Source organism: Ambystoma mexicanum, chromosome 5p, assembly GCF_040938575.1.
Source record: "Ambystoma mexicanum isolate Mex_15411 chromosome 5p, UKY_AmexF1_1, whole genome shotgun sequence".
NCBI lineage: Eukaryota > Metazoa > Chordata > Amphibia > Caudata > Ambystomatidae > Ambystoma > Ambystoma mexicanum.
The window spans coordinates 750531981-750555102 of NC_090930.1; the positions used below are offsets into that span (position 1 = coordinate 750531981).

Genomic DNA, 23122 nt, shown 5'->3' on the forward strand with positions numbered 1-23122 from the left:
CAGGGCCTGGCACGCCTCATTCTTGCCATCCTCCATCAGCTCTGCACGCCTACCCTTCAACTCTCCTTCAGTGATGTGTTCTGCAGCTTCTGATATTACTTTGCATGGCCAACGCGTATATTTGGCAAGTGCACTTGAGGTGTTAATAACCTTCAGAGCAACGATTGCATACCCAAAAATCATGTTACCCAAGGCATACATGGTTTTACGCTCCCTATCTGGAGGGAGGGAATAGAAAACCGTCCCTTTAGATTCTGTTGTGTCAGCCCTTGTCTCCAGGGTTTGAGTCAGAAGGGTATCGGATCACCTTCATTCTACACCATCGATATTGGCTCACGTCAGACGGCAATGTAGAAAATTGGATCACCTTTTTTCAGCATGGAAAGTCCAGACAGTACCGTCGTCAGTTTTGGTTAATGATGTTAAGACCACCATCTTTTTCTTTGAGATTGGTCGGAGCTGGAGGCGTATGCATGCAACTCTTCTTAGGGGCCCTGCCGGCTTGACCAGGCGCAGTGAGACGCAGTGAGACCTACTGTCTCAATCTAGGTCAAGAACTTGGCTGTCTATGTTGACGCCTTTGAGAATATTTTGAGCATTTCTTTCTGAACTGTTTTCACTTATTGGCTGAGGAGATCACCATTGGGCAAGTTACCTGTTTTGGAGAGCTAGAGGAAGCGTCATTGTTATTGTCCCTTTGGGATCAGTGCATCTTTTTCTTTTTGTGCAAAGAGAACGAGGAGGAATGTCTAGACTCACTTTGCGAGTGGGTCCTTTTGTTCTGCTCTTTGCATGTCAGAAGCCCTGACATCTCCCCTCCTTGGAGGATTGATGTCTGAATGTGGTTTTGTAGGAATTTGGGGACATCCTACTGACAGTTTGGCCGTCCATGAGCGTTTTCAGGTTCATTGACTCGCAGGAGCTGCATTCCGAGATGTTATGTGCCATCCACATATGCAAACTGCAGCAATTAAATCCTGAAACTTTCGAGGTTGACAAAATGTCCCAGATGAAAAATGTTTAGTGAGGGAAAGAGAAAAGTTTCGAAGCAGCATGCTGAGCATGCGGAAATAAGGAACATCTTCATGGGGCATCATGCCTCCCTTCTGCAGCACCGTAGCTTTGTCACTTCTGGAGCCGCTGACAGGCACGACACCCCCTGCTGTTGAACAAATGTTTTCAGATGTCAGCTGTGCCAGAGACTTATATCTGAAGATGAGGAATCCGTGGGAGGCTGCCATCCATTAGAATGATTGTGAGAACAACCATGCGCATATTCGATGCTGCAATTAAGTGCAGTTGCACAATGTGCGTGCTTCAATCCACTAGTGTGTGCCCTGCACACATACAAGTGGAGAAATAACTTTTAAATTGGCCCCTAGATGTATGCATGTTTTACCCAAATTAGTAGCTTCTTTAAAACTCTTTAATAATGATTATATTTTATAGGTTTGCTGTAGGCATTTCACTGAAGTCAAAAGCTAGCCCCTTTGGGCTAAATTCTTCTTAAAATAATGTAAAATTCTTGTGGCGCACAAACTGGGAATTTCACTAATTTCATTCATACTCTCCAAGCGTAACACGTGTTCCTATGCTGATTTGCTAATCTGTTTACTGTGTCGATTTTTTATAGTTAATCTTTACATTGAGCTCTATTTTTCTTTGTTAAAGTGCTCACATTCACAGGAGTAGACCCCTTCTGGATGAAAAGCAAAGCTACTTGCTCAACAAAACTCAAAACAATTTCTCCTCCCCCACGATGTGAGTAAATGTTTACTGGACTGCTTACTGGTGACACACTGGATAGCATAACCAAACAGTATTAAATCAGTTGAAAAAACAGGCGCACAGTAGTGGAGGAGTATGGGCACTAAAACTGTGGCCAGAAATAGCAGCACTCAGTTTAATAAAGATTACCAGTAAGTAACTGATAAATTCCCACTTTTTTGTCTGCTGCCTCGTCACTGTTTTTACAATATGAGGGTATACTAAAGCCTTGCACAAGTCTTTAGAGGACACCATTAGAATATGGCAAGGAGAGGAGGCCACTACCCGATAGTTCCCCTAGGGGTGGTACTCAGCGGGTTGATCTCATTTGTATTTTATTTATTTATATAGCGCACCTGGCCCAAGGGCATCCGGGCGCATCACTTGAGTTACACAGTAAATTGACATACATAATGGAAGTTAAATGTCAGATTGACATAAACATAACATACAAAGTCATGTACAAAATAAACATGGATAATTTACAGTCATATACAAATTCAATGGTCATAAAGCACAACAGTATGATAGGCATGCCATGGGAAGGGAAATCCTCCATGGGACCAGTGATAACTATCCTGGGAGAACGCAGTATATAAAATCTTCATCTCTGTCCCCTCTATTCTAAGACTCTTTTAAGTCCGCCCAGGTTCCCCCCACATCTACAACCAACATTTGCGGTAAAAACATACACGGTACAGTCATCCAGGGCCAGAGACAAAGATAAAAAGGGACAAAGGACTGTGCTTTTTGACAGATCCGCCCTGGAGGAACCGAGAGCCGACTGGAGGCTCACCGCAAAGAACAGAAAAGGCTGTTGGAGCCTCGCCGAACGCACGCCATGTTGGCAGTGGTCCAGGCAGGAAAATCATAGGCTGGGATGGACCAAGAATCGGACCACACGGTCGGCCCGAGAAGCACACGCTGAGAGGAACCAGACCTGGAAACGCTGCAAGGACATGCGGAGACCGCTAGCAGGTGTGCAGAAGCCCATATCTGGAAGAAGTAGTTGCACGAAGATGCCTGAGTAAGCAGGTAACGCCTCAAAAGGCCTGGGTTACAATAAAGGGTGGTGGAGGAAAAGACCGAAGGAGGTAGTTGGGGAAGGCTGAGGACTCCCCAACACCCTAGTACCAGTACATGTGGGAAAATAAGAATAATACATATGAGAATCAGTGCCTGGCAGATTAGTGAACCGGGCCCGAGTGCAACATGCAATAAACGGCAGAGCAGGGTCTAGGACCCATACAAAGTCGGGGAAAACCTGCAAAAGTAGGACACCAGGGTCTGGGACACATACAGAGTTGGGGAAGCCCTTCAAAAGTAGAATAAAGGGGTCTGGGACCCACAAGAGCCAAAGCAAGCATGTAACCAAGGGGCTGGGCCCACAGCAAGGTGGAAATGTCCAGAGACAACACAGAGGGTTCTAGGACCCATACAAGAGAGAGAAACTGCACAGCAAGTAAGGGAGAACCCAAGACATGCTAGAGGGGTCTCAGAGCCACATGAGAGGGAGAGAGAGAGAGAGGGATTAGAGAAGTGAAGATAAGGGGCTGAGGACCCACTTCCAAAAGGAGAACTATTTTCAGGAATAATAATATATGCAGTTGAGTCTGGTATGATCGTAAACCAGACTTGACATTACATTTGTGGACTGGAGAAGGAGAATGGGAGAAGAGACTCCCCCTGATACTTGAGAACTGTGTTTGTGAAAGAAGATCCTCTATAGTCAGGTCTGGCAGGGTGGTGAACATGTGTAATGTTACATCTGTGAATTGGAGAAAGAAAAAGGGAAGAGAGATCCTTTTTGATACATGGACATTGGCCCTCATTACGAGTCTGGCGGTAACCACGCCGGTAAAACCGGCAGGTAGCCGCCGGATCCGTAATGATTTAACGGCACCTGACTTGCCGGAAACACCGGGGCATTACTACCCCGGCGGTCCTGTAAGTCAGGTGCCGGTAAAATGTTGGTCCCCATTCCCATGGAGTCCAATAGGACTCCATGGGAACGGGGATCACTGAAACACCGGCACCGTTAGTAATGGTGCCGGTGTTTCAGTGAAAGTCTGAGGGCGGGTGCCATTCCGCCCGCCAGGGCAGACCTGGGGGGCGGAATGCCAACGCCCCCCGCAGACTCGTAGTTTGCCGGTCCGGCAACAACGGTGCAGGAAAGCATCTGTTTCTCATAGAAATAGGACCAGGTAGGTTTTCCTTTTCTTTAGCTTTATAAGTATTTTCCAAAAAACAAACCACATTGTCAGACTTGTACTTCTACAGCCTTGTTTATTCATGAAATAAATGACATCAATTTTATATCAGATGTTTGCAAATACATAAGACAGGGTTTTAGAAGGTAACATAGACCTTTTTAAAATGTCCTGAGGCTTTTTAATATTGGGATTGGCTTTTAAAATTGTAAAATCTGTTTCATGGTTTATGTGTTGTTTTCTATTTTTAATGGTTAACGCTGAATAAAATGTGTTCCTTCCTTCAAAGTCATAGGGTTATGACTCCCAGTTCATTTCCTGACATACCAACCAGAAAATACTTCCTGCCCTTTGCCATATGGTAAGTGCCAATTCAGATATTCTAACCTCCTAGTCATGCACACCATTCTAGGCTAGTATCAGTATCTTGAGCAAACTCCTAATAGCAAATATTTCTTCCGACAGAGAAGGCTATTATAACCCACCAGCCATGGGCCAACATCTCCTCTGGTCTTTCGCCACATCTGGTCTCAACAGTGTCTGAAATAAAGCCCTTAGCCTCCTCTTGACTTTCTCTACTTTTCAGTGTCTGGTCTATGCCAGTGTTTTAGATATAGCCTTCAAAAGGCTCTTGTTACTCTCTCTCAAATCTCTCCCTATCGACTCGACCTTTGTCTGGATGTCTCCCTGGTGCTCCTTTACTCCCCCTGCTCCAAAGTTGGTAAGCCGGTCTGTGCCACCAAAGGCTGGGCTTTTTTGTAGGGCTCCCGATTGTTTGATATTCCACCTGATGGGTTATTCTACATTCTCTCAGTCTGTGATTGGGGAGTCCCCATTCCAATCTTTCTTTGACCGGTGCTCTTTCTAAACTAATAAGGGTTCCCTGTGGGGGTTACAAACCTCCTAGCTGTAATTTGTGTTCCTGCTGCATTGCACTGCAGTTTCCAATAACTGAAAGGGCAGTTCTGCGAGTTCAAAGTCAGGCAGAAACAGCTTTCTGAGTATGCCTTTCTGTGGTTCGAGTTTCCAAGTGCTCTGCGATACTGCCAACTGTCGGCGCGTGTTAGGAGTGTGGTTTTCTTCTCCACACAGTAGACTGTCGGACACAAGCTGCCTTGCAGCCCACAAATGTGTTCCTGGTATTCAGATGTCATAATGTGGGAATTCCTCTCCTCTGACAGGAGATCCCATGGTCCAGTCACATATCAGAAGATCTGGGAGGTGGGTCGGATGGGACGGGAACTAGCTGGAGGGGTGCAGCTACCTTCTTTTCCAACCCATACTGGAAGTGCAGAGGCTGCACAACCTCTAATACAGCTAAGAAACAGGGTGATCTGTGAAACCGACCTGGGACCATATTCTACCTCAAATGGGGTTTTTGGTTTTGGGAGAACACAGCATTTTTCTTGGACAGTCTCACAAAGAAGAAATGCAGTGCAGAGGAGGGGCCTTCTCACAGTTGGCAGGCCAGGATCACTATCATTCCCTATCCGAGGCAAACTAGAGGGACTCTGAACCTGATCCACCACTGTTTTGATCCCTGTTATAAATGTAGACTTTGAACTGATTGTTCTTCCCAGTCTCTGAAGTGCTCCTAGCTGCTCCATAGCTCAGTCCTGCATTGGTACGTCCCAGAAAGGTAAAAATTAAAGCTAGGCATTTGTCCTTGTGAATAGTTGAATTCACATTCCTAATAAAAAACAAAACCCTACACCGAGTCCTTTCTATCTAATGACAGTTGCAGTCTGTCAAAAAAAGAATCAAAAAAGCATAGAGGGGGTGGGGCGCTAGATGGCTGCCTAGTGCTGGAGCTCTGCTAACGGCCTGATGTATACTTTAAGTGGTGGTGGCAAAACCCAATTGTGTGCATTCCAAATTGGAGCATCGCTGTCCATCGTCGAGGGGACCACCTAACCCCAACGACAGAAGAAACCGGAGACCCTGCTGCCTGCTGCGGTCCTCTAAGGTTCCAAACGCTCTGGAGAGGGAGGAGCTGCAGTATCACCAACGCGGTGAGATGCTGGTGAGGGACGGCGACCCATCGAAGCCCCAGCCTCGATCCAGTGACGTGACTTACCAGCGGCCCGAGACAGCGCACCGCTGAGGTGGACTGCCTTAAACCCCATCCTGCACCCAACCCGGCCAGGGGAGAAGCAAATCCATCAGCCTGCCGGAGGGTGCCGCTGGTGAGTGCGCCACCCCCTGAACCTGGGGAACACTGCCATCGGTCTCCCACATAACGGCCCCACTGGCGGCGCCCTGAGATACGGGCGCGCGTGCTGCGGAGGGTGCTGCAGCGGCCCCCCGGATTCTTCCTGCCCATCTTGAAGGGCATACCATCTGAAACCCTGTGCACCAACCCCAGACACCTGTAACTCACCATCCGTAACGTTGAGGAGCTCAACAAGCTGCTGGGCAAAGTCAACAGTACCCAGGGCAGTGCCCTGCCCAACACCCAGGTAGTGCTGATGCCCAAGAAGAACGTGGGCCACAAGACAGGGAGCAAAACTGGCAAGTAACATCCCAAGTAAAATTCTCCTCAAAACAAAACCCAAAGGCTCTTTTCGAGGGACGGTGGGAGGACCTGGCGCCAAACCCTGGTCCACCTGCTACCGCAACAATGACGGCCCACTGCAATTGGGCCCAACAATAACCCCCAACCGCCAGCAAATACAGGGATCGGCTGAGCCACTGGCTACACCAGACATATGGACCCATGGCGCTTGGCCTTGCTCACGCGCCTATCCAGTTATCCGCAGGGCTGTGGAGTGACGTGGGGGGTGCAGGAAACCGGGACTCCTGACCATATTTTAAAGCACACAGCCATCACTAGTTCTCCTTGCTGGCCCTAGGCCAACATGCCTGGAATAGAATGGACAGTGCCGGCTGCTGCCCCCAGGGGTCTCCATACTCATTCTGGGGGACTGACTCTGGCCCAAGGAGAAGTAACAGTCTTTTGGGGCTTCTGGCTTGGGACCCAGGCACCACCCCCGAGCTGACCCACCCGCCCACTCGCCATGACCAGAGGAGCAGGCAGTGGAAAGAAGTTGGGGGCCATGGACAAATTCGCTACAATTGCTCCCCTCGAGGCCCCAGAGCCCTCAACTAGCTCACACCCAGAGCAAACACAACCAATTACGAATCCTCTCCCAGACCTCACTAACATGATGGAAGCCATGGCCAAGGGCTTCGCTGCAGTACACGAGAAGCTGGACGATATAACGGCCAATGTGGCATCCATGAGGTCACAGCTTGCTAGGGAATCCGGGCACATCACAGAGGTGGAGATAAGGACTGGGGCGACAGAAGACACTGTACAAGTCTCCACAACACAGTGGCAACTCTGGTGAAAGACATGAAAACTGTGAACTCTAAATGTGACAATCTTGAATCACGCTCCAGGAGAAATAACATTAGAATCATCAGGGTCCCAGAGTATGCATTATCTGGGGCCATGGAACAGGCGGTGGAAAACCTACTCAAGGATTTACTCAGAGCCCCAGAACTCTCCCCCTTTTTTGCGGTGGAGTGGGCCCATGGAGCGCTCGCCCCAAACCCAAACCTGGCGATTTCCGTGGCCCATCATTGCGAAGATCCTCAGTTACTGCAACAGAGATCAACTCCTGCGCCTAGACAGAGAAAAAAAGGAACTACGACTGGGCTCCCAAGCAATACTAATCTTCCCAGATTGCTCACTTGTCCAACATGAGAGGCGCCAGTTCCCCGGAGTCGAGAAACTGCAGTATTCAGTATGCAATGCTGTTCCCAGCCCGTCTGCGATTACAATTCCAAGGTAAAATGCACGTTTTACGGTCCCGGATGAAGCGGTTAAATTCATACAGGCTCCCAGAGACTCAGATACCGATCCCGGACCACCGGAAAAATGGCGAGAACAACTCAGAGCTAGTTTGAGGGATCTGCTATCTTCACATCATCAGCTATCCTTGATGCTAAAATGAGCACATAGCACCCGATGTGTAACCTACTACCGCCACATGTACGTTTAAATATGTGATCCTGCAACAAAGCTGCGGCGCGGGCCGCGGCAACAGCAGTCAGCTATAAGTTAATGTTGGGTCAAGAATTGGAATGTTGGCCATGTTGGGGTAGGCCATGGGTGGGGATGGGGGGAGGTAAAAGGACTCACACTGCTAGGTTGAGGGGGGCAATCAGGGTGGGAGGGAGGGTTTGGGATCCATGTTCATACCAGATTCACCCAAATGTTTATGCGCCAGTTGCACTACGGCAATAGGTAGGAGGAAAAAGAGGGAACATTATTTGGCAACAGAGTGGGACACCCGCTAATAATGACATGTCTACTGCAATGGAATTGAAAGTGATAAGCTGGAATGTTAGGGGGATAGGGAAATTCACTAAATCATGCAAAATCATGGCTTACGTAAATAGGCATGGGCTAAAGATACTTCTCCTACAGGAGACGCTTGCCAAGTAGGGCGTTTCCATGGGCAGTGCACCAACATAGGGGGGGGGGAATAGGTTTTTCACATCGTACTCCATCCAATTTAGGGGGATCATATCACTAATTCACAAATCTGCTAAATTGGCCTTAAAGAAGAAATACTTAGACCCTGGTGGGTGTTATATTATCCTGCACTTTCTCATGGAGGGAATTGAGTTGCTACTGGTCAACACCTACTGCCCAAACATTGACTCCGCTGAATTCTTCGATGAAGTAGTATCAATTCTCACTGGTTATATTGGGGTTGCAATCCTGTGACATGAATTTAATCCTAGATCAAACTATGGACAGGACCTGTGTGTTCCCCAGACCCCAACTGCGGGTGGCTCGCCAATTCCAAGCACACATGGAATACCTGGAACTAAGGGACACATGGCGAGCACTATACCCATAATTGCGACAATAAACGTTCTACTCATCAGTGCACGACAGCTCATCACGTATAGACTTATACCTGACCTCTGGCTCGTTAATGAGCAGAGTGGGGAACGTTGCCATACTATCCAGGACCCTTTCCGATCATTCCCCAGTGGTACTGACCTTAAGCACAGGAAGACACCCTGGGTTGGGGAACACCTGGCGGTTAAAATCGGAAGCACTCAATGATGTAGTAGTTAAGGCAGAGATCCGCTCAGATATAGAGACTTATTTTGCCTGTAATGAAGCAGATGCAACAACTGCTGGAGTGCGGTCGGAGGCCTACATCCGTGGAATGTCAACCTCTAGAGAAGCAGGTGTCCTAAGACTATAAGGAACGATCTGCAGCGCTCCGAATCTAAGCTTAAATCCCTGGAACAAGAATATTCTGACCATTCAAACCCAAAGGTTCTAGCAGATACGCTCTGAATTGGAGCAATTCGAAGCGCATGTCCTTAAGGAGGTACTTCTTGTGCCCGCAGGCAGTTAGGAAATACGGGGAGGGGAAAGAACGGGCAGAACCCTAGCCATACTAACCAAATCTGAGAGCGGACTGTTTCACAGATCGACTGGGAAATTCCCAATGGTGAGACCAAGAAATCCTAGAAGTGTTCTCTGCCTATATACTTCCGAGCAACATCACGAAACACAAGCCATACATTCCCTCCTCCAATGGACCCCCCCTATAGTACCTGAGCACCCAGACCAGTGAAGCTCTTGAAGCCCTGCTGCTGTTGGAGGAGATACTGGAAGTGATAACCAACCTGCCAAAGGGAAAGGCCCCGGGCCCGGTTGGCCTCACATCCAAATTCCACCCGGAGCACGTAGCCCTACTCGCTCCGCGCCTTCTTGAGGTGTGGGTGGAGTCGCTCCATGAGACCACTCTCCCTACTTCCTTGTGAGATGCTACATTACCATCCTCCTTAAACCCGACAAACCAAGCAATGAATGCGGGTCTTACAGACCCCTCTCTTTGATGAATGTGAACACTAAAATGTATGCCTCTGATGCCCCACATTATACACAGTGACCAGAGGGGCTTTATCCGAGGCATGTCTACATCACTGAACATCAGGCACCTATTTGGCGTCATGGCAAGAATGGACCCTACGGAGGAAGCAGTGGCAGTGACACTAGACACTCAGAAAGAGTTCGACATGGTGTGATGTGAGTATCCATGGGCAGTCCTCAGGAAAATGGGAATTGACCCCGAAATGCTTCACTATAACAAACTCCTGTGCACAGGCCCACAGCCAGTGTCTTAGTCAACTCTTATAAATCGTCAACCTTTGGTCTAAGTAGGCACACGACAGGGTTGCCCACTCTCCCCTATCCCCTTCGCTCTGGCCATCGAACCAACTGCCGACATGATCTGCACCCTTCACGGTCACCGGGGAATCCGCCTCAAGGGTCAACACAAGATAGTATCACTATACGCAGATGATGTCCTGCTATATGTAAAGTACCCAAGGGAAAATCTAGATCCTCTCCTTCGGGATGTGATTCACTTGGGCAGCTTTTCTGGGTTTACAATAAATTATAACAAGTCGGAAATATTCCCACTAACAATCAACACCAAGCAACCAAGGGGCATATACTCCCTCAGTTGGTCCCCCATCGGAATTAAATACCTAGGGGGGAAAGTATCAGGGGCAAAACCATCCCTCTTGACAGATAAGCAATGGTGACCTACGTGGAGATCAAACTGACTAGGTGGGGAGCACTTGCAATCAGGATGGCTGGTAAATTATCCTTGGTGAAGATGGTCCTATATATATTTGCCAATGTAGCGATCTAGCCAGAAAATCCCTTCTTCTCCAAATTACATTTACTCTGTGTGGAATTCCTGTGGCATGCTGGGGCAGTCCAGAAGAAATGGTCGGACATCACCGTGCCATACGACAGGGGGGGCTTTGCGGTCCCCAGCCTTGAACTATACTGGGTAGCGGCACAGGCGCAATACGATTCTTGCTGGTATGGGGAACATCCACAACCACCACATGTCAAACTTAAGCGCCTAGCAACCGGCGAATCAGACTTTAGAACACTAATCGTGAATCACACATACAAAGATGACTGCCCGTACGATCCTGTCTCCTCCACTCAACTGGCCTGGCGCTACATACTAGCAGTGAATACTGAGGTACACCCATATTTCAAATGGCTCCCGATATGGAGATTCCCTGGAGTGGGTCCCACTTGGAACACCGCCCTGGCGACACATTGGGAGGGACTAGGCCACAGAGCTCTTGCTGGTCTGTTCCCAGATGGGGAATTTATTACATCACAATCATGGTGGGAGGGACACACCGGCTCAGGCCTAGAATTACTGCAATACTACAGGATGCGAGCGGCGGCACAATCACTGTGGCCCTTTTTCCCAAAGGAGCCCCCAGAAATGGAAGAGGTGGTGTACATAGCTAACTCTAGCAGCACCCGTAGAATACAGTCAACACTATACACAATGCTCTTGGGCAGACAACTGACTCCGCATATAAGGCATGTAATCGTTGGTCCGATAATCTAGGGGTGGAGCTATCCGATGCCCATTGGAAATGCATGTGTGCACATACCAAACAGGTCTCTTTGAACTTTAGGTCCCGATGTATGCAATATAAATTGTTGAATATAATGTATTGCACACACCCCCTAACGGTCACCAGAATCTCCCAGGGCACGGAACACCTCTGCCCCAGATGCCGATCCAACTCAGCTGACCATATGCACATGTTCTGGTCTTGTGTTGAACTAGAGTCCTTTTGGGACAATGGTGGTCATTATGATGTAGGCGGTAAGGGGTTAACAGCGCTGGTAAAGGTGCCGGATCCATCAACCCCTTACCACCCCATTACGAGGTCTGCTTAGCACCGTGGTCTGCTCGCGGGACCCGCTAACAATGGGCCCACTCCCCATTCCCATTGAGCCCTATGGGGGTTCGAATGGGGATGGGTTCCTTGGATGAGGAATTACCGGGCCCTCCAATGTCGGAATGGCCCGGTAATTCCTCATTCAAGGAACCCGGACACGGTACCCGGTAAGGGGGTAGCCATGCTGCTAATAGCGGCATGCTTACCTCCTACCTCGTTATGACCCCCAATGTATTACAAACTCTCTCTGATGTAGTGAACATCCCTCTCAGTCACTCCCCTCTGGGAGTCTTATTCAGTGTCTGGAAAATATCCCAAACAAAAAAACACTTGCATTCGTAAACATGGGTTGCATGATCGCCAAAAGATGTTTGCTACAGAAATGGTAACATACCTCGCCGCCAGCAAGCAGAGAATGGATGGCCGCATTAACCTGGGCCCAGGGATGTGAGGAAAAGTATGTTAACTCACTGCCTCCCGCGTCCCTCCCCAGGAACATATGGTCTGAGTTTCAAACACACCTGTCTAATCTTACCCAGTGAATGTAACTGTGTGATTGATACAAGATCATATTGTTAACCGTAAGCTTCCAATACGAAAGTAATGTATGTATGCTGGATGCCCCAAGACCGAAATCTGTTGTAAAAGTATCTTGCCTGTCGTCCCGATTGCTTCGGAAATCATACGTAACCCGCTATACTCTGACATGATTGCCAATACATAAAAGTAAAAAAGGGGCTCCCACAGAGAAAAATGATAGAGCAGACTGAGGTGTCCTCCTAAATGCCTGCCACCTGGAATAAGGTCTGCAAGGCCTGCTGGATGCAAACACCAGTGGAGCTGGGGCAGCTTCTTGGAAAAGGTTTCTTGCCCCATGTTGGTGATGCTGGCTCACGCTGGAGCTGTATCTGGAAGGGGCTTATTAAGCTGGGCATGTATTTTTTATCGCTTATTATTGGGGGGCACTGCCAGCTCGGAGGGTCTCGCCTGCAGAGCGAGAGTAGATTCCAGCCTTGATCGCATATCTTCTAGGTGTAAGCTATGAGGAGTTTGGAGGAGTCTCTCATTGGGTGATGGCCCCGTGTGCCAGACAACTTTTCTCAAGGTATGTGTGGCACCTTCGAGGGCTTTAAGGTAATTAGCTCCCAACCTTACACAGTCATAGAGAAGAGATGCAGGCAGAACCTTGGCTTGTTTATGGTTGTTTACATAGAACACAGACTGAGGGAAAAAATACATGTGATAGAAATCCACTCTTGTCTGGATCGCCTCCTACCTGGAAAGTCGATGCTTTAAAATCTCTCCGAACTCACAAACCTCTTCCCTCCTCCCTCTACCTGTCATGTCCCTCAAAGAACAGTCATTGGGATCTCTGCTCTTCACTGCTAGCCTAGGAAGATTTATCACATCCTTTGGCTTTCACCATCACCTTTTTTGCTGAAGACACTCAAATATTTTTATCCTTACCCTCCTTCACCCCAGCCATCTCAGAACAGATGACGAACTGTCTCACAGCAATTTGTCACTGGATGGCTTTCTGCTGCCTCATGTTGAACTCTTCAAAAACAGAAGTCATCTTTGTCCTGGATTCCAATGCCATTCCTAACCTCCCTGTTCCTCTCCTACCCGCTTGACCATCGCGCTCCCTCACCCAAGGCTCACAATCTTGGGGTCCTCTTTGATAGCTGCCTATGACTGCAACAATTCATTACTACCACTGCCTCTACTGCTCGGATTAAACCCAGCATTCGGAAAATACATCCTCTTCTTACTGACCACTCTAATCACCACTCTTGTGCTTAGCAAACTGGACTAGTGCTCAAGCCTACTTCTTGGCCTTCCTCTCTACTACTCCTTCCCTATAAACAAAGTCCTCAAATTTGCTACCTGCACTCTACAAACCTACCCAGATCCTCCCCCTCTTCTACCTACCGACAACATGCTGGTTAACTCCACATGCACAACTTTCTTCTCGTCTATACAGCTATTGATGGTCTTGCTCCTCAGTACCTGTCTGGTTATATCTCAGTTTACTCACCACCTAGTTCCCTTGGATCCTTCTCTGCACTCTCTCTCACCATCCCATAACCTCCCTGTGCCTCCTCTTGCTTCCACTCTTTATCTCTACTCGCCCTGCTCCACTGGATCCCACTGCCCATAGAAAATCAAAGGCAGCCCAACCGTGGATCTTTTCAAAGCTTAGCTAAACTTACTAACTTGTTAAAGAGGAAGCTCTCCCTTATCCTCCGTACCTGACCCAGCCACTGCCGCCAGTGACACTTAGTAATGTAATGTTGTATATTTAATTAGTACTCTTTCGTTTGAAGCACTTGTCCCATTAATCAGGACTTGCAATTTCTTTAAAGAAATCACACTAGACCCTCAGGGCGAGTTCCTTAGTTTACATACTCGACCTCAGAGAAATGCACTTGCTCCAAGGTGACTGGTGACAAAATATTTACAAGTGGTTTTTGTAAAATGGTGCATATCAACATAAGCACACTTTTTTGCTGCAATGCTGTCAAGCATGCACAGTGAAACCTGTATTTGACATTTACTGCAATCAAAGTGTGGTTGCAGTAACTGAAAAATAAGTTTTTAACATCCCCATACTCGCCAGCAAGGTCAAGTATCATGCAAATGGTACTCGCCCTGCATATAAACTACACGGCAATGCTAGTAGATTTTGCAAGCCCTGTTAATGTTACCTTTTTAAGTCACCTGATTTCATACTTACATTTTGTTTCTGTTGGTTTTGTGCCTGGTATATGTCCTATATTTTTACACCCCACAAACTGGCTAACTGCTTGTTCTCATCTTTATGCTATTGCATAGGCACCCTTTGTTGGAATACTTCCGCCGTCTGTAAATGTGTTATTGTAAGTTGATTCTGATTGAAATTGACATTCCTGTTTTAAAAAGAAAAAAACAATTAAAAAAAAACTCACTACTGTAAGCAAGCATCATTTATTTTCTTAGGTGGGCTTGCCAGTCCAACCTGACCATGTCTCCTGGCTAGCCTCTATCCTCTTATTTTATTCTCGCTCTCTGTTCTTCATGCTCTATCTCCCTCTCCCTCTTTCAGAGTACCTATGATTTTTGGCCCTACCAATTTCTGGGTACAGGTCAAAGCTCTCCATTTCTCTAGTGCTTGAACCCTGGCTGCACAGCCATCTCGGGTCAAACTGATCTCACGGTTGGCCCCTGAGGATCCCCTTCTAGACCTTGACCCCCTTGGCTTGGTCAGTAATGGTTATCTGATTTGGACCTCTCTCTCCACTTCGTTCTCCTCTTTGACCCTCCTACGTCTTTCACCTCTGACTGCGTCTGAGGACCTCTTCCTTAGTCTCTTCAATGCTCTCTTTACATGTGCCTTTTTCAACTCTCCTCCTTCGCCCGCCTCCATCTCTACTCTGTCCTTCTCCTAGTACTTTTTCCTACCTCATCCTCTCTGATTGTGCCCCTCCTTCTTCCTCGCACTCTTCTCTCCTCTCTTTCTTCTCCAATGCCAATCATTCCCTTGCTACTTATTTTGGAGGGGGAAGGGTTCCCTTCTGACTCTGTGAGGGTTATTATGGTGCTCTGGTCTAGGAAGTCTCTCTAGGGCACTGGTCCCTCGAGCTCTTCTAGACCTTCTTCTGGCAGAACTCTCCATGACTCATCTGCACTCCAGCTTCCCATCACAGAGACTGAGGAAACAAAGCCTGCTGTTTATGGCCTGGCTCAGATGTCTGCTTTCTGACCGGCTCACGTGGTCAAAGGATTCCCAGCAGGGATCTAACTGGGAGTAAGAATTTGTAGTTCATGTGAGGGTTTTGAAATGGCCAATGGCCATTTTGAATGCATGCTATGTGGTTTGAAAGTTTGTTTGGTGAGAAAGAGGTCGGCATCACTTCCCTTGTTTGTTACATTTTATTCAAGTAAAAATTATCTAATCTGGGGGATTTTAGAAATCCTGTGTCCTTCCTGCTTCTTTTTCTTCTTGGGAATCTTGAGTTGGTGTTTCCAGTATGGCTTGAAGGGAAAATTAATGTTTTGTCTGTGCAAGCTCTGCTGCTGAATGGAGATGAGAGATTTTCCACTGCGCTGCTTGGACTGTGAAGGGGAGGTGTTGTTCATGCACGAAGAGAGGGTTGTGGTTTATTTTCCTTCCCCACTATCTTTTGATTGGTGTACCTCACTTTTGTTCTACCTAGAAATGTCCTTGCTCTATACCAGCGGTTGAGGTGTACCTTGCCCCATGTTTCTTGAAACGCAAAGTGGGGGGTTCTATTGAAAGCAATAAGGCAGGCCTTGTTAGATATAGAAGTTGTGTTGACCAACCATTTGTCTGGACCAAGAGGAGTGTAGAAGGACTATGAAAGAACCGTTCGGGTTGCATCACATAGTGGGTGGCTTTCTCTGCCCGCAGAGTTTCTTGCTTCTTCTCAACCAATCTGTCCAATGTGCCATTGTCACTTTCCAAAAAGACACTGTGCAAACTGCTGAGGGCTCAGAACTAGGCTGACAAATTAATCTTTGGCCTGAAAAGATCGGATCAAATGATTTGGGCTTTGAAACACTAACAGTGGCTATTGGTAAATCACATTGGGCCTCATTCCAAGTCCGGCGGTAACCGTGCTGGAAAAACCGGCAGGTTGCCGCCGGACCCGGAATGAATTACCGGTTCTGGACTTGCCAGAATTACCGGGGCATTACAATTACCTAATTAACGGTGCCGGTGTTTCCATTTCCGTCAGCAGGCGGGAGGCGTTACTCCCGCCAGGTCCATCCTGGCGGGAGTAAGGCCACCCATCTGCTGAACTCGTAGTCTGCCGGTCTGGAGACAACGGTGGCGGCGGGTTTACCGCCACTGTTATATCTGGACCGGCAGGATCATAATGAGGCCCATTGACTTTAATATCCTCTGCTCGACTCACTATGCCCATGGACCCTACTACCCGACACAAATGCTACTGTTCTTCAACCCAAAATATGCACATTATAGGGTGTGCCAAAATCACCTTTGGAGAACCCCCAGATTGGCACTGGGAAATTGTTGGGGCATGGGGAAGCCACCAGCCATGTGATGCAATCAGTGAAGGAAAAAATGCATGGTCCCCCAGAGATCCTCTAATCTCCCATCTGGCAGCGCATTTCGTGCTAAACATTCAGGTCCATGGTGTACTCCATCAGAACACTATCTCATGAGGCGTGAACAAAAGGTCACAGTACTATCAAAATGTTTGGTGAGCAATATTGAGGAAAACTCCAGTGAAAATCAGCCTCAGGACGTGTTTGCCATCAATGTTTTACAAACCAGGACTTGGTTTCCCACTCTGGGCTCTGTTTGTTATTTCACAAATGAAGCAGAACTCTGACGAGCGCACGTGAGATGCGCAAGTCCCAAAGTGAATCGCAAAACATAGCCCAACAAGAATCGGGCATAAGCGTGAAAGGAACAGATACAGACAGAATGCGTATCGCAAGGGTCTGCTATTAACAAGAAAACACACATACAGAGGAGACAGAACAAGAGACGGTCTAACTGGAGTAACATCTATGGCCTGCCGCCTGACCCCAAGATAGCAGACAGATTATCCAAGCCCTTAGAACACGGAATGGAACAGTGGCTGACCTGAATCATTAGAGAAAGTACAAAACCTAAACAGTATTGAGATGCAGGGACAGGTACATGTAGAGCAGGTGGAACCCATTATGCAACACCAATCAGATGACCCCAGTCTAAAGTGGAAACAAACCCACTTATTATAATGCTAATTGGAGTAACTGAATGCACTTGCCAACATATAAAAGGAGGCAGAAACAAGCCATTAGCGTGGATGTTAGGATGGCGCTCGTAGGAGTTGGTGTTATAGAAGTGAAAGGAGTAGGCGAGACAGAGGAAGAACCAGCGGTGGATATGTTTAATAGGCTGCCTTGTATAAGAGCTAAAGAACAGGAGGTGGATAAGCCAAGCAAGGCACAATCTTGAAGTGTTAAAGCTTCCAGAAAAGGACAGAGTAAGGAGCCTGCTGGGAGACTTGACCCAATGACTTGCAGAAGCCAGGCCTTGTAGAGCAGGAGCAATTGTACAGCTATAGACACTAGTGGTAGCTTCAAAGCCACCAAAGGCAACTAAACAAGTTTTACAACCCTTGAAACTGAGAAAACAACCCTTGGATTGGGGGTGTTGGAATAACTGTGGTATGACGAAGACCCAAGTGGGGAGGAAGTAATCCTACCGAGAATACCCATAGAGCAAGATGGGGAAATTGCAAGGGGTGACCAAGGTAAAAGAACCCAGAGACCCATAGAGTCAGAGGGCTAACCGGCCTGCTCTTTCTGCAGTAGGCATATATCATGACTAGAATGTCTTGAAACGCTACACATTGTTAGAATCATGTTCCGAGGCCAAGTCACTAAGTGTGATGGGCCACCTAAAATCTCCTGAAGATTGTTTTGCAGGATGCGTTTCTCGGGGTGAAAGCCCTGAATTATTTGGATTGTTGGACATTGGACTCAGGACATTAAACCTTCTTAACATTGATCCTTGACATGACTAGGTTTATCCCACCATTCTGACACTGTTTTCTGAGAAATGTCCCTTTTTGTTGGTTCGCTAACTCCAGAGAACCTGTAGTAGTTTCTCTCCCTTGACCCAACAGTAAGATTCATGTATAAGAGTCCCCAGTTTGGGGTCCCCCAAGCCAGCAATACCAGACTATCCAATAACAGGAAGATGTTGAAGTTTGTCCATACAAACCCTGGCATTGAGAACTACTGGGTAGGCTACAGGGAGACCTTGTTTAGCGATTCATAACCATCGCTATGCCAAGTGCAGTAAACCCATTAAGTTTGTTTTACAACCCTTTCCCTTCCAACCTTACCCTTTTGGTTTAACTCATGAATAAAAGCTGTTATAGGACCTCACTCTATAAGTGTCTGAGTGTTCTGTTTCTCATTTCTAATACAGGGGATAGATCTCTATATCGTCAAGCCTCCTACTGTTGAAACTTGCTGCTACTACATATTCGCTTCACACCTGATCACAAACAGATTAACACTGACAGTACATTTGTTTCCACAGTGCTTTAATTTTCAAGCATTTCATGAACTCTCTCTTCCTCTCTACTTTTCCCACACAATTATTAAAACTACAGCATTCTGAAAGGTTTCCAAGGTGTCAATTGACACCATACAAAATAAATGAATAAATGAAATGCAGGGCAAATATTTCATTAGGCACCTTTATATTCTAAGCACTGTGATACGTAAGTAGACAAAGGGGTAACTATCACTTCATTATCATTAAATCGCAAAAGGTTCAATTTATGGTACAGTATTATCACCATTGTTTATTTCAGGAAAAAGGCACCAGGTTTATTACCTGGAAATCCCAAAATATGTCAATTTGTTTTCAAATTGGTTTACATTAAAGAAAAATGCTGGCACATTTTGAATGGAGAGAATACTGCCAGGGAATTCTAGTTTAATTTCTTTGCTTACCATCACAATGAAAGCGATCACAAAACTATTTGTCATCTGTGTCTTTGGTGCTCATTTTTGAACTCCGCTTCCATTTTGGACATCATTTTCTTGTGGGACAGCAACTCAGGACATAGTTGTGAATCAATCTCACGGTCCCTTAACAGGCAGAACCCTCCACAAGTTGTATGTAATGCTTCATAGTCTTCATTTTGTGACTTTACCAAAAGCTGTCCTGCCTTGTCTTATAGTAAGTGGATCCAACATAATCCTAACTTGACCATATCATTTGTTTAAAAAATGTTCCCACCTGCAAGTTGTTGGCAATATATTAGCGTTAAATGCTGGCTCCAATAGTCTGAATGTTTTCACAATCACAAATGTAAAGGTATTTAAACATCATTAAACCCTACACGATAACCCCCCTCAAAGTTTACAAGAATTTGGGAAAGACGTTCTGATAAACACAAGTATGGGTCACAAAAACAGCCTCACTGTTGACTGCTAATATCATCATGGTTTAATTCAATTTTCTGCTTGCTAACCATGCACACTCTTATTAACAATTTGTGTTTGATTTTGGCCCACTGCATTCAAGGTGTTATGCACTCTTTCTATGTAAAGGGAAACTCAGCACTCTGAAAGACAGAGTGTCAAGAACAAGCTAAAAACAGCAATATAGAAATGTAGATCTCTAGATTGGATGTAAAAGACCACATAAAATGATCCAGCAACTGCCCTCTTTTCATCTGTTCACTGTTTACCTCTGCAATCTCTACTGTGTGCCCTGGCATCTGGGCAAGGCACATCTAATAGTGCATCGCTTGTCAGATCATGCAGTCTTGGAATTGTAGGCACCTTACCCGGGCTAAAAGTGTGAAACCTGCATCAGTCAGTTGGGTGCACCGGGCAGCTTCCAAAATCCTAGGAAATCATTACAAAACGAAATGAGTGACAGTGCTAAACATTACACAATTATACATACTAGGATCAAACAAAAGATACAATAAACTAGTCATGCAAAAGCACAGAATATTCATGGAGCCTCAGCAAAGTGAAATCATTCAAGGTACAGCTCTCATACAGTTCTAATAGTTCCACATACATGATAAGCATACTAGACAAAACTTTTTGTGAGGTAATAATGCTCATGCTAGGATGTACCATTCCCACAACGTAAACTACAGCATTCATTATGAGCAGTCAGCATGTTGTGAAGACACATATGTTGTATAATTCAGGATCTGTGCAATTCCCTTGAATTTTATAATTCATTTGATCACTCTTGAGCATCAGTATCACAGAATGTAAGGGGGTATAAAAATATATTTGGTAATAACATTCTACATGGAAAAGGAAAACACAATCATATTAATTATTGAGTATGAGCAGCCCATGAAGTAACGTTAGTGCTCAGCATGAAGGTCAGAAATCCCTCAAAATGTACATTAACGACAAAGAAAATGAATAGAGGTGAAAAGGCCAAGGAATGGCACTCAGCCTTGAGTACATGCACTACAGAACGGCATGAGTAAGAGTTCTCTCTTAATCACCACGACACACATTCAATTTGATTTTGTTGAGGGTTTCTTTTACACTTCACATCATTGTCCTACAAACCTATGGAGCAATGCCTCCATTGCTTCAGATACAAATGTCAAACAAGAAAATAATTATGGCACATTCTCTGTGCCCGTCCATCCTACCCTCTTGAAAATGAATGCGGCTGAGTTAAAGAAAGGGAAAACAAAAGGAGGGTGAACAATCTGTAGCATGTTTCAATACAGAAAGAGCAATAAAGTAGCTACAATAATAGACCTTTAGTTTAATACTTTCAAATAGTGAGTCAATATACTGGTCCTGTAGCAATTAATCCAATCATTGATAGAAAAGAGGCGCACATCGTAGCCTTTCTTTTTTGGTGAAGTAGAAAAGATTTAAGGTACCTGCCAGACTTCTAAATCTTGGGCACTGTTGGGTACAAGTCCTAATCCTCTAAACCCATCTTCCTTCCCTCTAGTAGAAGGTCCAACTGTAAATGTGGCTCTTGTGATAGGAGGAAGGTGAAGGTGGTCTCAACACCTATTCTATCTTATGATGCAAACTTCATTGACCAGCCCTAGAGTGAATATCAGGTTTGTGCCAAGCTCTAATCTACCTGTTACTCTGCTGTCTGAAACCTTCACTAGGCCACGCTGATCCGGACTACTAAAAATGATGCAATTGTCTTTGGGTCTGCTCCAGCAAACTAACCTGTAAAAGCTACAGCTTATGTAGCTTCATTTCATGTTAAATTGACTAAGCTAAAGATGCACCTTAGCATATATACTACTCCAACCAATAAGTACACTTACATCCATGGAATTCAGTTTTCCTAAGACAAGCAAAGCTAGATGAACAAATGGGGATACATCTCCAAAGCTAATTTGTGGGCCCAAAATTATTTTCTGCCCTCAAAAAAACAAGATTACAGCTGGCGAAAAAGGCACAGAATTCACAAAAAAAGAAAACAATCCATTCAGGGACCACGCTAACATTATAAATATTTAGCAGCAAAATCAAAATTTTGGGAGCCACATTTTTAAAATGATCGGACCTTCAAATTAAATTTCATGAATAATTGCAACATTTCCTACATCATTTGATAAAGAAAGAATCAGAAACATATTACTTATTCACTTTTGTACCCTCTGTGCAGACTGTTGAGTTGAATTTTAAAGAGTGACTTTCTGAGGGCCCAGCACACATGTGAATGCTGGGTGTTTAATGACAAAATCTGCCAGTCATCAAAGCAGGGATCGCTCAAAACTGTAATCCAACCGCCGGGCTATGTGAGGGGGAGGTCCCCCCTCACAGCCAGGAGTCTGGATTACCTTCAGTTTCACGTTGGCGTGCGTAAAGCACGCCGACGTGAAAGTGAGAGTAATTTTCACGGCAGCAGTCATTTCGGGCTGCTGCGGTGAAAATAGAAGGTGAGTGTTCACCTTTCTCCCCCTCGATCTCCGGCTGTATTTCAAGCCGGAGATCGAGGGAGGTGTCGTTGGAAAGGGGAGATTGTTCCCTTCCCAAAGACACCCTTTGTGACAGCATTGCTGCCCGCGGATCGGGCGCAGGGCTCTCGATACGCAGACAGCAATGCCCACTAGTCACCAGGGATACGTTTGTGACATGAGGGGGGGGGCTGCTCACAGTAAGCAGCCCTCTCCCCCCGGACCTCCAAGGCATGGGGGCACATATATAATGACCCCTGGGGGCAGACAGGTGACCATCTGCCCCCAGGGGTGGGGGCATAAAAATGAAACGAAAAAAAAACGTGATGGGAAGGGGGGAGGGTTTTGGGGGCCCTAGCCACCAGGGATTTTTTCGGAAATGGTGTCGTTGGAAAGGGTAGACACCCTGTGTGACAGCATTGCTGCCCGTGGATCAGGCGCAGGGTGCTCGATGCGCGGGCAGCAATGCACACTAGACACCAGGGATGTCTTTGAATGCGGGGAGCATTGGGGCACATATGTGTACAACCCTGGGGGCAGATGGCTCATAATCTGCCCCCAAGGAAGGGGGCAAAAAATAAAATTAAAAAAAAAACAGAAATGAACAGGGATGGGGGTGGTGGTGGGGAGGGCCTGGGATTTTTTTGCCCCCTGAAATTATGGTGGCCCTCCCCCTCCCACACCAAGTGGAAAGGGGTGGCCACCCCTTGTAGCCCTCCCTGGGGGCAGATTTATGACCCCAGGCAGGAGTACATGAGGTGGCCCCCCATCCAATTGGGGGTGGGGGGGAGGGTCACCAGGAATAAATGTGTTGGCCCCCCAAAGGATGGGGCCTGCAGGTTAGGGTCCCCCTGGGGACAGGTGGCTGATCATCTGCCCCCAGGGAAAGGGGCAAAATAAAAAAATAAAAAACGAAAAGCACAA

At 46.5% G+C, this 23122-nt stretch overlaps 1 protein-coding gene across 1 annotated transcript in view; it reads right to left on the minus strand.

Annotated features, from left to right (window-relative positions):
- Positions 1-23122, minus strand: part of FBXL2 (F-box and leucine rich repeat protein 2) — an 838595-nt gene that overhangs the window by 244325 nt on the left and 571148 nt on the right. Inside the window, exon 11 of the mRNA XM_069613130.1 lies at positions 20072-20132. Coding sequence (XP_069469231.1) covers positions 20072-20132 — 61 coding nt within the window. The remainder of the gene's footprint in view (positions 1-20071; positions 20133-23122) is intronic.